Source organism: Oryctolagus cuniculus, chromosome 6 (assembly GCF_051225735.1).
Source record: "Oryctolagus cuniculus isolate XC-2025 breed Fujian yellow rabbit chromosome 6, ASM5122573v1, whole genome shotgun sequence".
NCBI classification, from domain to species: domain Eukaryota; kingdom Metazoa; phylum Chordata; class Mammalia; order Lagomorpha; family Leporidae; genus Oryctolagus; species Oryctolagus cuniculus.
The window spans coordinates 69,138,403-69,154,534 of NC_142872.1; the positions used below are offsets into that span (position 1 = coordinate 69,138,403).

At 56.1% G+C, this 16,132-nt stretch overlaps 1 protein-coding gene across 2 annotated transcripts in view; it reads left to right on the plus strand.

The window, feature by feature from the left end:
• ADAMTS2 (ADAM metallopeptidase with thrombospondin type 1 motif 2) overlaps nt 1–16,132 on the plus strand; it is a 225,565-nt gene that overhangs the window by 130,600 nt on the left and 78,833 nt on the right. For both annotated transcript variants that reach the window (XM_051833769.3, XM_051833770.3), the window contains exon 4: nt 6,842–7,044. In XM_051833769.3, the coding sequence (XP_051689729.3) occupies nt 6,842–7,044 (203 nt within the window). The remainder of the gene's footprint in view (nt 1–6,841; nt 7,045–16,132) is intronic.

Sequence of the window (16,132 nt, forward strand, 5' to 3'; positions counted from 1 at the left end):
CCTGTTGCTGTACAGGCAGCCTGTGATGGCTCAAGAACTTGGGTCCCTGCCATGCCCAACCCACCCAGCCTCTTCCATATGGACATTTGGAGAGTGGACCAGAGGATGAGATCTCTCTCTGCCTCTCTCTGTCTCTCTCCTTTTCCAATAAGTTAGATGATTTTTAAAAATTTAAAAACTCTCTTCACTAAGGTTTCAATGGCGTTCCAGCCAGGAAGGAGATACATTAGATGTGTGTCCCATCCGGCTTTTCACCCAGAAGCCCTGTGCATGCGTGGACCTGTGTGGCGACTTCCTGCGAAGCCCCGTTCGTCTGTCTTTCCTGACCCCAGCACCACGACGCTCACTTACTCGATTTCATTTCCTGTTCTGTGAACTTGAAAGACAGGCACCTGCCTGGTTATTGTTCTTCCTCCACAGTTCTCTGGCTGTTCTCACGTGCATAGTCTCCAGGCGAATTCCAGAAGTGCTTCGTTGGATTTCACAGTTCTGTGGTGGAGATGGTGTTAAATCTACAGATCTTTCCCACCCAGGCTTATGTCGCCGTGTCCCCATGTCCTGGGGTTTTTCCTTTGTATTGGTGTACACCTGTAGACTATGTCCTGTTACTCTTGTGTGGTCTTTACACACCCAGTATTTCTGTTTATTCCTGGGTATTTTGTGGATTTCATTGCTAAGTTGAAAAGCTCTTTTCTCCACTCTGCTTTCTAGCTGGTGTTGCTATGAACACACAAGGTATTGATCTTTGCGTCCCTACTGTAGGCAAGGTGGGAGTTTTCTGTTCCGTGGAGGTTTGGTAGAACTCCACTGGGAAGGCTCTGGGCTTTTCCAGCTACTTCTCAAGGTCATGATTTATTCAGGTTTTCTACTTGAGCCAACAGTTGGAATCTGTTTTCTGTTTAGTCTGGGCTCATTAGAATGGTGCTTTGGATTCCTGGAATTTAGGAATTTTTTTAAAGATCTGTTTCTTTATTTATTTGGAAGGCAGAATGAGAGAGACAGAGAAGGAGAGACAGAGAGAGAAAAAGGTCTTCCATCTGCTGGTTCACTCCCCAAATGCCTGTAATAGCCAGGTGTGGGCCAGGCAGACGCTGGGAGCCAGGAACACCATCCTGGTCTTCCACATGGGTGGCAGGGGCTGAGCATTTCAGCCGTCTTCCTCTGCTTACCCAGGCGCATGAGCAGAGAGCTGGATCAGAGCTGAGACTCAAACCAGTGCTTCAGTACGGGATGCTGGTGTTGCAGGCTGTGGCTTCAGCTGCTGTGCCACACGCTGGCTCTGCCTTTAAGGTTTAAGGGGTTTCCTTTTTATTGCTGTTTCTGATTTCGTCTCAGTTGACACTATTTCTGAGTTTTCTTTGTGTTCTAAGGTGTGATCAGCTTTGGAATTTGGTCTACACATGTTTAAGAAGGGTGTGCTGGGGTTGAGGCTGTGGCATGGTGTCTTCAGCCTCTGCCTGCAACTCTGTCTTCCCAGGGTGGCACCAGTTTGAGTCCTGGCTGTTCCACTTCTGATTCAGCTCCCTGCTAATGCACCTTGGAGGACAGTGGAAGATGACCCAAGTCCTTGGGCTCCTGCACCCATGTGGGAAATCCAGAAGAAGCTCCTGGTGCCTGGCTTTGGCCTGGTCCAGTTTACAGGCTGTTGTGGCTATTTGGGGCGTGAACTGGCTGATAGAAGATTCTCTCTCTTTCTCCCTCTCCTCTCCTCTCCTCTCCTCTCCTCTCCTCTCCTCTCCTCTCCTCTCCTCTCCTCTCCTCCCCTCCCCTCCCCTCCCCTCCCCTCCCCTCCCCTCCCCTCCCCTCCCCTCCCCTCCCTTCCCCTCCCCTCCTCTCCTCTCCTCTCCTTTTCCTCTCTTTGTAACTCTGCCTTTCAAATAAATAAATACATATTTTTAAAAGGGGGTACGTGCTTTCTGGTTGTTGGGTTTGAGTACCAGATTGTCTTATTCAGTGAGAACCTTCACGTATTTCTGTGAGCTCCTATCTAATCCATACGATGTTTTCAGTAATTGTATTAAAGTGCATGTGTAACTGTGCACTGCTCCCTGGGCCCTGCTGAAGCTGTTAGGAGCCCCAAGCTGTATGTCTGCTTGTCTTTGCCATGAGTATTTATCAGCCCACCCCCCTGAATGTCGTGGATTCCTCTGACTACGATAACACCCAGCTTCTTTTTGTTGGCAGTTACATGGCACGTGTTTGTTCGCCCCATTTGTTTTAGCCACTCCTGTCATTGTGCCTTGCACGAGTAATTCGTAGCTGGGTTTTGTCCCAGCACAAGGCCCTCTGCCTGTCATTGTACTTTGTTTCCCCCTCCCTCCCACCCCATTTGTTTTAGCCACTCCTGTCATTGTGCCTTGCACAAGTAATTCGTAGCTGGGTTTTGTCCCAGCACAAGGCCCTCTGCCTGTCATTGTACTTTGTTTCTCCCTCCCTCCCACCCCAGTCTGGCCTGCCTGGCCCTGCTGCACCTGCCCATCCTACCAGCCCGACTCCCTGCTCCCACGAGGACCCTGACCCCTCTCTGAATCCCTGCCACACTCCTGTCTGTGGGGCAGTAGGGAAATGGAAGTTTTCTGACCCTATGGCCTCTCTCTGCGACCTACCATGGGGCCTTACTGGCAGGCTATGGAGAGAAAGGTTGGGGAGAGGCTGTCTCAATTTAGGGAGAAATAAGGGAACGTTCTCCCTGAGGAGCTGACACTTCAGCTGACATCCGAAGGGCAGGAGAAAAGAGGGCAAGGTCATTGCCTGGAGCAGGCACAGTGCATGGCACTGGGCTGTGCCTCTTGACTCCCAGTGGTGTGCGTGTGAGTGGTGGCGGGTGCCAGTGGGGAGCAAGCGCGTCCCTGCCTGCAGGGGCTCTGGGGGCAGCCTTAGTGGTAGCGAGAGCTCAACTTCGAGGACTGAAGATCGTTTCTCCTGGGCCTTGCAGGGGGCTCCTGCAAGGCCTGGTAGGGGCTTCAGTTTGGGCAGCAGCAGACAGGGCAATCCAGGTGAAGGGGCTGGCCCAGCCAAGGGGCTCAAGGCATTGCACAGGGGGTGGTGATACCCAGGCGCCCTTGACATTGCTGAGCTGGCGCCTGCTGCTGATGCTCCTGGGGCTGCAGACCCAGGCCCACATCCTGCGTCGCCAGGCTTGGTGTGCTGCTTTCCCAGGCTAACCCTTGGTGCTGAGGAAGTGCAGGAGCCACAGGATCTGACCCAAAGGCCTGGCTGCAGGCCCCAGGCCGTGTGGTTTGACCGAGGGCTCTGATGATTGTCTTATCATTCTGCTCCTCTTGTTCCTTGCCACGTGTCTGGTGTTGCTGTCACCAAGCGTCGATGCTGGCGAATTCTTGAAGAAAAGAGACTCCTGTGACTTGTGTTCTTGTGGCTGGAGGGCTCAGATAGCATGGTGCTGGCCTCCTTGCAAGGGTCCCCCGGCGGCATCACAGTGCCAAGGTTGGCATCACAGTGGTGGGACATGCGGGGGACAGAAAGCCAGACAGAAGGTCCCGGCTACTCTCTCAGAACAACCTGCTCTTGGGGAACTAATCCAGTTCCACAAGACCCGACTCACTCCTGTGATGACCCATTCTTGAGAGTGGAGATCCAAGGATCTTGGGACCTTCCTCCAGGCCGCGCTTCTTAAAGGCTCCATGACTTCAACAGCACCCACCCGACTGGGGACCAAGCCTACATCACATGAACCTTGGCAGGGAGGGGGTGGGGGGTGCATTCAAACCACAGCCAAACCACAGCATAACTGAAGTGGGGACAAGCGTGAGAACAGGGTGCAGTCAGTGTGGGGACCTGGCTGATGGCTGAGAGAGCACATATCCTGAGAGGGCTGGGCAGCTCCCAGGACATTGGCAGGTGCAGCCCTCAGCCCTCGCACTCAGGGGTGCAGGCAGTGTGCTTTGCCATCTAGGATTGTAGGTGATCTTGGCTACTCTGACCTGCCTGCTCCCTGCTTCCCTGCCTGGCTGTGGCTTCCTCACTCCCTGCGGAGGAGTTCTGCTCCCCCCCATCCGGTTTTCTCACCAGGCTGCTGATGGGTTCTTTGCTGGGAGCCTTCTCTTCCATTCCAGACACTCTAAAAGTGGGGACGGCTTGTGGATGCTTCCTGCTGCCTTCAGGAAGGGTCCCCGGACACAGGGAATGCCGGGAACTAGTGCGCTCTTTAGTCACAGATGGAAAAGGTAGGGTCCTGGAGCTGGCGCTGGTGCTGTGGTGAACCACAGCTTACAATGCTGCCACCCCAATCAGAGTGCTGATTTGAGTCCCAGCTGCTCTTCATCCCTTCCAGTTTTCTGCTGATGGGCCTGGGAAGGCAGAAGGTGATGACCTGAATATTTGGGCCCCTGCCACTCATGTGGGAAAACACGATGGAGTTTCTGGCTCCTGACTTCAGTCTGGCCCAGACCTGGCTGTTGTAGCCATTTGAGGAGTGACCCAGTGAATGGAAGACTCCCCGCCTAACCCCCGCCCACCCCATGTGTGTATGTGTGTATGTGTGTATGTATGTCCCTTTCTGTTGCTCTGCCTTTCGAATAAATAGATGTCTTTAAAAAAAAAAAAAAAACAGAAAACAGTGGTGCAATACTAATAACTCTGCTTGAGGTGGAATCACATTTCCAAAGCCTTTTTAGAACTCTGCCCTTCTGCACGCACCTGTAGCATGCCGCTGAGTTGGAGGCTGTGCCTGCCTAAGCAGCTTCACGGTGGGCCCCGTACCAGCCCCGGCCAGGGTGAGGGTCGGGGGCACACAGTGATGCCTGCGAGGACAGGACGCATGGAAGGAGGTGGCAGACAGACGGCAGTAACCCAGGCCCTCAGTGTATAGACCAAGGTTACCCCGGGGGTGGCCCTACCTCCTGATTTCTCAAGAGAGATGGAATATTCTAGATTTTTTTTAAACGTGAACGCATGCAGCTTTCAACTGTCAACCAAATTGGGTGTTTCTTAAAGACCTTGCTGGCCCTGCCGAGGGGCCTCCGTGGCCTGGCTGTGCCCTGTGTGGGGCCCTCCACTTGCAGGGGCGGAAGGGAACAGCCAGTCTGTTTCCCAGGGGAAGAGTTCTCTGTGGAAATTACTGTCTTCCTGCCTCCCAAGGTGGTTCTGAAGGTGAGCAGCTGTCCTGCTCGTGGGAAAGGCAGAGAAATAAATGTATAAAAATAGAGCGGCAATTCCTCAGCCCCCTTGGCAAGGTGGAAGGCATCGGCATGTCCCCAGGGAGTACAGGGCTGACCCTGTGTCCGCTGTGGGCTGCTGAGCCGAGTGGTTGCATTCTGTACGGGCACTGCCCCCGGGGCTGCCGGCCCCAGAGCGGCACTTGCCAGTGCATCCATGTGTGCAAGCCCATGTGTGTACACATGTATGTGCATGTGTGTGAGCGTGAGGGACAGAAACCTAGGCCGCTGCTCAGCCCTGCCCCCAGCTGCCTGCTCCTCTCTGTCAAAGCCCTCATCTACTTCCACTTCCACTCCTCCCCAGGGTGCTGCCTACCGCAGCCCCTGCCTCCCACCTGCAGCTCTGAGGCAAGCAGCAGGGGGAAGGCGAGAGCTCCCGGCTGAGACTCGGTCTTCCCAGCTGTGAAATGGGGACAAGGCCTCACACCTGAGACCCCAAGCCGACCCTAGTGGTCAGCACTAGACGAGGAGATGTGTGCCTGGGGCCAGGTGGAGGGGGCGACCTGGTGCCAGGCTGGGTGAGTGGCTGGGCCGCCTCCAGAGCCTGTCAGAGCTGCCCTGACCCGTATGGTGTGGCCCCTGCTCTTATCCGTGGTGGGTAGAGGGGAAAAATGAGAAGAGTGGAGGTGCTATGGTGGGGGCAGAGACAGCTGGGCTGGGCTCTCCCCCCATACCCAGGCTGCAGGGAGGCTGGACCCAGACCCTACCCAGGGGTTGGTGATGTCATGTGTGGTTCTTAGTGCTCCCAAGGACAGGAGCCTCGGAGCACCCGCCCCGGGAATACCTCAGGGAAGCAGGACCCTGGAGTAAGGGCCTGCCTCGGGAGGCTGCCAGCCAGGGCCCTGGCACCCAGGCTCGGCAGGCACTGGGTCGTGTGACTGAGGCTGCCATCCATGGCAGAGCACCAGCCCACCCAGCTTCGCTGCCACCCCCAGAGGGCTGCAGAGGAGGGCTGAGAACTGGCACGGGGGTCCCAGGAGCACTCCAGACCCAGCAGGAAGGCAGAAGCCTCAGCTTTGTGGACTGTGGGAACAACATCCTGGGGTCCTGGTCTGGCCGCCCACATAGCCAAGTGCTGGGCCTGTGGGGGAAGACTGGGGGAGCTGTCCTGAGCAGCGCTCACTTTGGTCCATGCACCATCTTAGCAGCAGTGGCAGGTGCATTTCACCCGGTGGGGGGTGGGGGAGGCCTGGACAGGAGGAGGGGCTTGAGCCTGAGCAGAAGGCCTGGGAGGGGGCTGGGCTGTGGGACATAAGCTATCCGCTCTGAGTGTTGGTTTCCCAGTTTTAATGGGGCCGTGGCACCTGGGATGCCCACCCCTTGGGAGTGCGCGAGTAGGTGGAGCGACCCAGCTCTGCCCACTCTCACTCTGGGCTGTGCTTTGACCTCTGTTCCTGGGTGCCAGCCCCGGGCTTCCCACAGCTGTGGTAATCTCACAGGGGCACCGTGGCCCTTGCTGTTAGGAGCTGGGGAAAGGGCCAGCCTTGAAGCCACCGAGGTGTTGGTTTGAGCCTGCGGAGTGGGAGCCCGCTTGGCAAGTCCCCGTTGCCCGTCCCTGGTTCTAGCTTGCTCTTCTGTGAAACGGGCACCTGAGTTCAGGGCGCTGTGCTGAGCTGCATCCTGCAGAGAGCCTGGCTGCCGCTGAAGGCTGGGTCCTTCCCTTGCAGGGGCCTTGGCAGGCAGCCTGGACGGCCTCAGCCGAGCGCTGGGCGTCATGGAGGAGCGCGTGAACAGCTCGCGGCGGAGGGCGCGCAGGCACGCCACGGACGACGACTACAACATCGAGGTCCTGCTGGGCGTGGACGACTCCGTGGTGCAGTTCCACGGGAAGGAGCACGTGCAGAAGTACCTGCTCACGCTCATGAACATCGTGAGTGTGGCCGTGGAGGCGGGCTGACAGGGGGACGGGGGGGGGGGGGGGGGGAGGGCGAGGCTGGGGGAGGGCGGAGCCAGAGAGGCTCTGGGGTGGGGAGGGGTGCCCAGGTGAGAAGGCGTGAGCGTCCCCAGCCTTCCTAAGCCTCAGTGCGCTCACCTACAAGGGGGCAGCATTTCTGCCTCGGCAAGCCTGTTGGCGGGCTAAAGCCGTTTCTCACGCTCCACGGTCGTCAGCGTACCCGTTCTCTTGATGTTTGCTCTGACCCGCAGCCCGCTTCCTGTGAAGAGGCAGCCGAGTGTCTGTTAGAACTGACAGGCGCCAGTCCCGACTTCCCCTTGATGTTGTCAGAGGGCCTGAAGATTGAAGAGGGGGTTCCTTTCTCCCCGTGAGCCTGGGCTATTGAATGAGGGTTCCTGTGTCGCCTGAGTCTCCTGGGGTGCCTGTCCTGTCTGCCCAATGCTGAGTGAGGCAGGGCTGGCCCTCACCACGGGCTGGGCACCTGCTGTGTGCAGTGGGGAGACCCCTCCTCTCTACCTGGCTCATGCTGACCCGAGCCACTCTGGGGATGTGGGTGTTCAGCCTTCCAAATGCAGGCGTCCAGGGAGCGTCGTCCAGCTGGGACAGAGAGAGCCTGGTCAAGGACATTGTGGCCTTGAACTTGAGGGACCCTTGGGTGGGTGATTGGTGGGGAGCAGTCTGAGCCGAGGCCAGGACTTACAGAGGGCTGGATATGGCGGCCAGGAAGGTCTAGAGTAGAATGGAGCGTGTCACCACGAGGTGTTTCCCAGATCTGGCTGCAGGAGGGCAGCAAGGGGCACTCAGCTCTGCTTCTCTGAGCCAGGTGGTGAGCTCCTGGGGACCCACTGGCACGTGGTCGGAGCCCCAGGCCCCCCTGGGAGAAGAACCAGCGATGGCAGGAGGGAGGACTGAGGCAGCTGAACGCTGAGCATGCACCTTGCTGTTGGCCTGCGTGGACGAGCCGTCGCCCCCTCTGCAACTCTGCCTCTTCCCCTGCAAAGTGGGCTGGGGGCTTTTGCTTCTGAAGTGTGTGCTTAATTCTGCAGACCGTGGCCACACTTAATCTCGTATTCATTTTGAAGATGCATTTAATATAATAATAATAATAATAATAATAATAATAAAAGCATGAGTGCCGTGTTGAGCTCCTAATGGGTGGCTGTGTGCCAGCTCTGTGTGCTGGCTGTGAATCAGGAAACATCTTCAGAAATCTTTGCTCTGAACCTGTAAGACGAAAAGGCGTAAAATCTTGTCTGTCTCCCTCACCCCTGCCTCCCCGCCAAGCATTACACTGTCTTGTAACTCTGTAGAAAACAGGACTGTGCTTGGAATTAGAGTCCAGGTCCACTTCTGCTCTCACCTTTTCCAGCTGTGCTGGTGGGAATGCCGCTGCAGTCTGTGAGCCTTGGTTTTCTCATCTTTGAAATGGGTCAGTAATTTCTGTATTAGTCGCTTTTGCATCGCTCCACCAGATTTCCTGCTCGGGTTCGACTATATGGAAACTTAATTCAGTTATGGTGTTTATAGGCGGGGCCTTCTGGGGGTGATCAGAGTGGCTTAGTTCACCAGGGTGCAGCTCCTGTGACTGGGACCTGGTGGCACAGACGCCCACACATGCACCCTCTCTCTTGCCATCGGGTATCTTGTGCCACCTTGGCACTCTGCCAGCCACAATGCCATCCCCCGAGGCCAAACTGAGGGACGGTAGGCCTCCAGGGAGTCATGAGCCACAGCTAACCCCTCTCCTTGATAAAGTCAGCTGGCCCTGGGGGACGTCATTAGAGTGATGAGGCGGAGTGACCAAGGCCACACCAGGGCCTGGGTGCTGGCGGGGTTTGGTTAGCACAGTGTCGGAGGCTGGAAGTCCAAGGTTGGTGGCCCCGTTGTTTGGCCTCTGGCGAGGGCCTCGTGGTGGGTGACATCACAGCAGGCATGCGTGTGGGAGGGAGCGATCACAGGGTGAGATGGGCAGCCAGACAGGGGCCTGAGGGACAGGCTGTTCTGTTCTAACAGATCCCTCCAGAAAGAACGGCTCACTCACTCCACAGATACAGTGCCTTCTAAGGACAGCATCCCCAGTTACCCCACCACCTCCCGCTCACTTGGCCTCCGCCAACCTCGCCACACCGTGGGCCTGAGCTCCTGGCTCATGAACCTGTGGGGACAGACACAGCCAAACCCCATGGTTTCCATCTGGGGGATGTGTTGTGAGCGTTAGATGAGATATTGGAGGTGGGTGTGTCTTCCGTCTCTAAGTGAAGTGTAGCCTTGCTTTCGTGACGCCGCTGGTAATTAGCTCAGCCACAGTGCAGGCAGAAGCTTTCCCTGGGAGTCGGGCATCCACCTTTGCGAGGCTGGGGCCAGGCCCACCTTTGCCCTGGTGTGAAGGTCCCTGTCACAGGCAGCTGCTCCGAGGTCTAGAAGGTTCTCTGTTTTAGCAGTCGACTTTGGTTCATTCATACTCTTGTGAGCCAGTTGTACCCATTTTGGATAATGAGACGGTGAGTTTCTAGAAAAGCATGAGAAACATAAAAGTTTTTTTTATCCTTTTCTCCTTTTTAATATATATTTATTTATTTGCGAGGCAGAGTAACAGGGAGAGTCAGAGAGAGAAAGGTCTTCCATCCGCCAGTTCACTCCCCAGTTGGCTGCAACGGCCAGAGCTGGGCTGATCCAGAGCCAGGAACCAGGAGCTTCCTTTGGGTCTCCCACGTGGGTGCAGGGGCCCAAGGACTTAGGCCATCCTCTACTGCTTTTCTAGGCCATAACAGAAAGCTGGATCAGAAGTGTAGCAGCCGGGACTTGAACTGGTGCCCATATGGGATGCCAGCACTGCAGGCAGAGGCTTAACCTACCACACCACAGTGCTGGCCGCTTAAAAGTTCTAAAGTTACAGGTTATCATCACAACAACAGCAAGATTCCTAGGGATAAATCCAGCAGTTGAGAGAGAGTGGTTGGCCCATGCCTATTTTTCCCGGGCACACAGATGTGCATTTACTCCAAAACGTTTGTTGGACGTGTGCTTGTCCTACACATAGTGGCGGATCCTGTAGGGCCAGCGGCATGGCAGAATCCTGGGGCTCAGGGAGACTCGGGGGTGGGGGTGCGTGTTTGGGATCTGAGCTCCACTCCCCCCGCCACAACCAGGCAAGTTCCAGCTGGCGTTGCCCGTCCAGGAGTCCAGGAGAAGGCGGAGCTAAGGCTAATGGGACTCTGCGGTGGTCTTGGGAGGAGAGGTGATGGGCAGGTGGCACTGCTGGAGAGAGGAGCTTTGGTGGTGATGCAGAGGCGCTCGTCCCGTCCTGTCCACTCGGTGGCGCCTGAGCTGCCCTGGCTCTAGCTCAGTTGGCATGTGGCAGGTGCGAATGAAGACCTGGATGTTGAATGACTTTGTTCCCAGTAGAATGTTCTAACTGTGGTAGAACACACAGAACATAAAGGTTCCTGTCTTCACCATGTTGAAGCGCGCATTCCGTGGTGCCGAGCGTGCAGCCAGCACCATGCTCTGTCTCCAGCTTCCTTCTCATCCCGTGGGAATGTCCCCTTAAGCACTGACTCCTCCCTCCCCACCAGCGCAGCCCCTGGCACCACCGCTGTACTCTCTGCCTCTGAACATGACCCCTCTGAGTATGTGAACTCATACATGAACATGACCCCTCTGAGTAAGTGAACTCATACAGTGCTGGCCCTCGAGGTGCGTGTGTGTCTTTTCTTTTTCAGGGCTGAGTAATATTCCAACTGGGTATGCACCTCATTTTTTAACAAAAGATCTATTTATTTATTTGAAAGTCAGAGTTACACACAGAGAAAGGCAAGGTAGAGAGAGAGAGAGAGGTCTTCTATCTGCTGGTTCACCCCCCAATTGGCTGTAATGGCCAGAGCAGCTGATCTGAAGCCAGGAGCTTCTTCTGGGACTCCCACGTGGGTGCAGGGGCCCAAGCACTTGGGCCGTCTTCTACTGCTTTCCCAGGCCATGGCAGAGAGCTGGATCTGAAAGAGGAGCAGCTTGGACTTGAACCGATGCCCATATAGGATTCTGGTACTGCAGGCAGTGGCTTTACCCACTATGCCACAGCGCCAGCCCCACCCACTCCATTCTGTTCATCTGTTCATCACTGGAGGGACACCGGGCTTGCCCCTGACTCGTGGCTGTTGTGAGCAAAGCTGTGACTGTGGGTGTGTGGATGTCCGATTGAGATCCTGTTTCCATTCCTGGGGCCGATGCCCAGGAGGGCCTTGCTGGGCCCTGCGGTGGTGGACCTCAGGTTTAGTTTTTGGAGAAACAGCCCTGCCCATGCTGTGGGACAGTGCCCAAGGGCTGGCATTCCTCCATGTCCCTGTGTGTACTCCTTACTCCTGTCTCCTGGTGGGTAACTGATCCGTAATTAACTTGCACTGGGATTGAAACTGTAGGTGTGGTGAGTGTCTCCTGCACTGATCAGCACAGCACAGTCTGGGGAGATCCAGGCACAGTGGACCCGCCCACCCTGATATGGGCGGACCCTGGGGCCACAGCCCTGCATGGCCCTCGAAGGCCTGGCCAGCACCACTGACCTTGTGGCCCTAGCCTGTCCCCAGATGAGGGCCATCCTGCTCTGGAAGCAGGATGTGGTGGGGTCCCAATGGCTGGGGCCCGGGATGTAGACTCAGAGGGAGGGGCTGCGGTGGGCGGTGGCAGGCCTGGCCCCACCCTGGGTGTGCCCAGTAGCCTCTGGCTCCCTCTTCTTCTTCTTCTTCTTTTTTTTTTTTTTTTTTAAGATTTATTTATTTATCTGGGGCCGGCGCTGCGGCGCGCTGTGGCACAGTGGGTTAAAGCCCTGGCCTGCAGCGCCGGCATCCCATATGGGTGCCGGTTCTAGTTCTGGCTGTTCCTCCTCCTATCCAGCTCTCTGCCTGGAGAAGCAGTAGAAGATGGCCCAAGTCCTCGGGCCCCTGCGCCCGCATGGGAGACCCAGAAGAGGCTCCTGGCTCGTGGCTTCCGATTGGCCCAGCCTTGGGTGTTGTGGCCATTTGGGGAGTGAACCAGTAGATGGAGGACCTCTCCCTCTCTGTCTCTACCTCTCTCTGTAACTCTGTCTTTCAAATAAATAAAATAAATCTTTAAAAAAAGATTTATTTTATTTATTTGAAAAGAGCAGTTAGAGAGAGACACAGAGAGAGATCTTCCATCTACTAGTTCACTCCCCAAATGGCCACAACACCCAAGGCCGGGCCAATCGGAAGCCAGGAGCCAGGTGCTTCTTCAGGGTCTCCCATGTAGGTGCAGGGGCCCAAGCACTTGGGCGGTCTTTTGCTGCTTTCCCAGGCACATTAGCAGGGAGCTGGGTCAGAAGTGGAGCAGCCAGCACTTGAACTTGTGCCCATATAGGATGCTGGCACAATAGGCGGTGGCTTTACCCACTACACCACAGCACCAGCCCCCTGTGGCTCCTTGTTCAGCGAGGGTGAGCTTGGCCTACGGGGCACCCTTGAGGATCTCTTTATGGGGAAAGGTTGGTTGAGGTAGGGGTCCCGGCAAGGGGCAGACAGGTAAAGTTCATCCAACACCCCTGTTCCCCACTCAGCTTCCCAGCCTCCCTTGCAGCTAGCTGGGGGCTGTGTGGCCAGTTTTGTCTAATGGCCCATGTGCAAGGATGCTCCCTGCTTCTCTTTCCCTGTCATGGCAATCTTGGAACCCCCTGTCCCAGAAGGCACCGCTGCAACGCGGGATGGGGCTACCCAGCCCACCCTGGGCAGCGAGTTGAGCCAGGGCGTGCCCATGGGCCCCCGAGCCCTGGAGCATGCTTTGTTTCTGTTCCACGGCCTGCCCTGTTGTGTCCAGGCCAGGGCTACTCCTGTGAGTGAGACAGGACCCAGAACCTGTTCCCAGGCTCTGCTGGGGAGGGGCCCCAGGCAGTGCTCAGGGAAACTTCAGATAATGATAAAGAGCAGGGAGAAGGAAGCAGGACTGGGAAAAGTGGGCTATTCAGCTCCCGTGCAGGAAGTGGGCAGCCAGCAAGGACATAGGGAAGGACCCTGGAGCTGAGACTGACATTGTGGTGCCTGTGGGGGGGCTGTGGGTTAAGAGAGCGGTGATGCAAAGGCCCTGGGGCCCCTTTGGAGAAATGAAAATGGGCTGGTATGGCAGGCAGGAGGCAAGGTTGGGAGGGAGGCCAGAGGCGGCAGGGCCAGTCACAGTGGTCTCTGTGGCGAGGGAGTGAGAGCGGGCGAGACGTCTCTCGGGCTGAGGCTTCCTTTCTGCACGCATGGGGAAGACAGTTTGTCCCTGTTCATGGAGGAAAGGGGATGAGTGGAGGTACCCCGTCTTCATCTCAGACTCTCTGGAGGCCAGAGAGGTTGGGATTGCTCTCTGTGTGCTTCGTGGGAGCCGCCTGGGCGTGCAGAGGATCCCCCAGCATTGACACCACCCCCTCCAACCCATTCTGGCACCCTCGCCACTCCAGGCTCCTTCTCCTCCTTAAATCTCGAAAAGTAACATTTTTGCTTATTAAAACGTTCTATATTTAACACAGATGATGTTTTATTTACGAAGGAACATTAGGTTAGATTTATGAAGGCACGCGAGGGTTTTCTCCCAGCCGTGATCTACCGCCTCATTTTCACCGCGGCACGGCACTGCGCCGCTGGCCGCCTCGCTGTGGCCGCCGCGTCCTTTGTCCGGACCGGCTTCGCTGCAGGACCTGCTCGGGGAACAAAGCCCATTTCCCGGTGAGAGGTCAGAGATGCCGCGAGCTGGGTGACCGCCGTAGAACTGAGGCAGCCATTCATGTGTAGTCATTTCCTCAAACTCGCTTCCTAGAAGTCCACTCACAGGTCCACAGGTGGGCAGCTACTCCGGCTCCCTGCGCCGGGGCCTTCCCTGAGGCAGGGCGCCACCTGCTGGTGCTCCTGGGAGCAGGTGCCCATCGCGCCCGCCCCCCAGTCCTTTGCAGCTGTGACAACCGGGTGGCACAGCTGGGCTGCATTTTCCTGATGCACCTTGGATTTATAGGGCAGATGAGCTTAGATCCTTAGGAATGTGTAGATTTTTTAAACTGAGACCATTTGTGTGTATGTGTGTGCACCTGTGACCCACCTTAGCTTCCTGGGGTTTTAGTTTCTTTCTTGTTAACTCTGGAAAGTCTTCATATTCAAATAAGGGACCTTTTGTCCGTCACATGTGTGGGCATATTTTCTCCACTTTTGTTGTTTGCCTTTGGCTTGTTCTGTTTGGAATAGTTTTTTAAATTATTTATTTATTTATTTTCATTTTATTTGAAAGGTAGAGACAGACAGACACACATACACAGAGGAATGCGGGGGGGGGGGGAGGAGAGCGAGCGAGGGATAGAGATCCATCTTCCGTCTTCCATCTTTTGGTTCACTGCCCAGATGCCCACAGTAGCCAGGGCTGGAGCAGGCCGAAGCTGGGGCCAGGAACTCAATCCAGGTCTCCCACATGGGTGGCAGGGGCCCAACTACTTGAGCCCCCCACCCCCACTGCCTCTGGCATTGTGTATCAGCAGGGTGCTGGATTGGAAGCAGAGGAAATGACTCCAACCAGGTACTGTGATGTGGGGTGCAGGCACCCCAAGGGGCGACCCAGCCATTGCCCCAGATACCCTCAGGTGGCTTCTGGCAGCTGACATGGTGGCGCATGGTCCAGCCCAGCCCCCTTGCCCCCCCCCCCCGCCATTTCTGCCTTGCTTGCCCCAGCCTTCTGAGCCTTCACTGCATTTGTGTGTGGCCATGGCTGCCAGGGGCTGTGGTCAGCAGCGGGGGTTTCTCTTAGCCCCTCCAGGGTGTCTGCAAGGGAAGAATGAAGGGAGAATTCCCGGGAACCAGTCTCCTTAGGTGCACTCTGTTAGTACCTCTTGTAACATCTGGCTGTCTCCAGGTCGCCAGGATATTATCCATGCCCCCCACTTGGGGGAGTGCTGGCCCGTAGGCAGAGCAGGTATGAAACTCCTGGGGCCTAGCGCAAAATGGAAATACAGGATCTTTTGTTCAAAATGCAGGGAACAGAGCTATAACAATGTGTATCAAGCCTCTGGCTTTCTCCCTTCCGTCTCTCTCTCAACCTGACAAGGGTTTTAAATTGACTTCCTAATATCATTCCAAGTAAAGAAAATTGGCATTTTAAACTGTGATCATGTATTTCGTTGTTCCTCTTTATATTATGCAATGCCTATCTTAAATGCAAGTGTTATAGCATTTCGCTTGTATTCGGAATCACCAGAATTAGGCACATTTGTATTTCAAGGCTTATCCCTGGGGCCAGTGCTGTGGTGCAGTGGATTAAACCCCTGGCCTGAAGCGCCAGCATCCCATATGGACGCAGGTTCGAGTCCTGGCTGCTCCTCTTCCGATCCAGCTCTCTGCTCTGGGATAGCAGTGGAAGATGGCCCGAGTCCTTGGGCCCCTGCACCCTTGTGGGAGACCCAGAAGAAGCTCCGGGCTCCTGGCTTTGGATCAGCACAGCTCCGGCCGTTGCCAATTGGGGAGTGAACCAGTGGATAGAAGACTTCTCTCTCTCTCTGTCTCTACCTCTTTCTGTAACTCTGTCTTTCAAATAAATAAAATAAATCTTAAAAAAAAAAAAGGCTCAACCCCAAGGGCACCCCAAGCTGCCCAGCCCTGATGGGTTGGAGTAGACACCTCCAAGAGGCCACCCCATCAGGTCCCAGGGGGCTTACAGGCTGTGCTGGCACAGGCCCAGACCCCCTGAGCTTGCAAGACAGGGTGCACTCAGTGGGGTCTAACAGCTGCCAGCCCCCCTCCTGCATGCTACACAGGAAGAACACGCGGCCCCGTGTCCTGGCTAGGGCAACCCCTCCTCCCAGTGCCGCTGCTCTGACCCAAGGCACATGGCCGAAGGTCATTGTACCTGTGTGCTGGCACACTCAGAGGCACATATGAGGCCAGCCGCCCACCAGGTGTGCCCACCCACTGCGAGCTCAGCATGGGAGGGCCACTGCAGTGCTCTGCCCTGAGAAGCCATGGATGCACTTGCCCCTCCCTGCACCTGCAGGGGCAGAGGGCAGCCAGGAGCCTGCCCTGGGAGGTGGGGGGTGCCATACCGG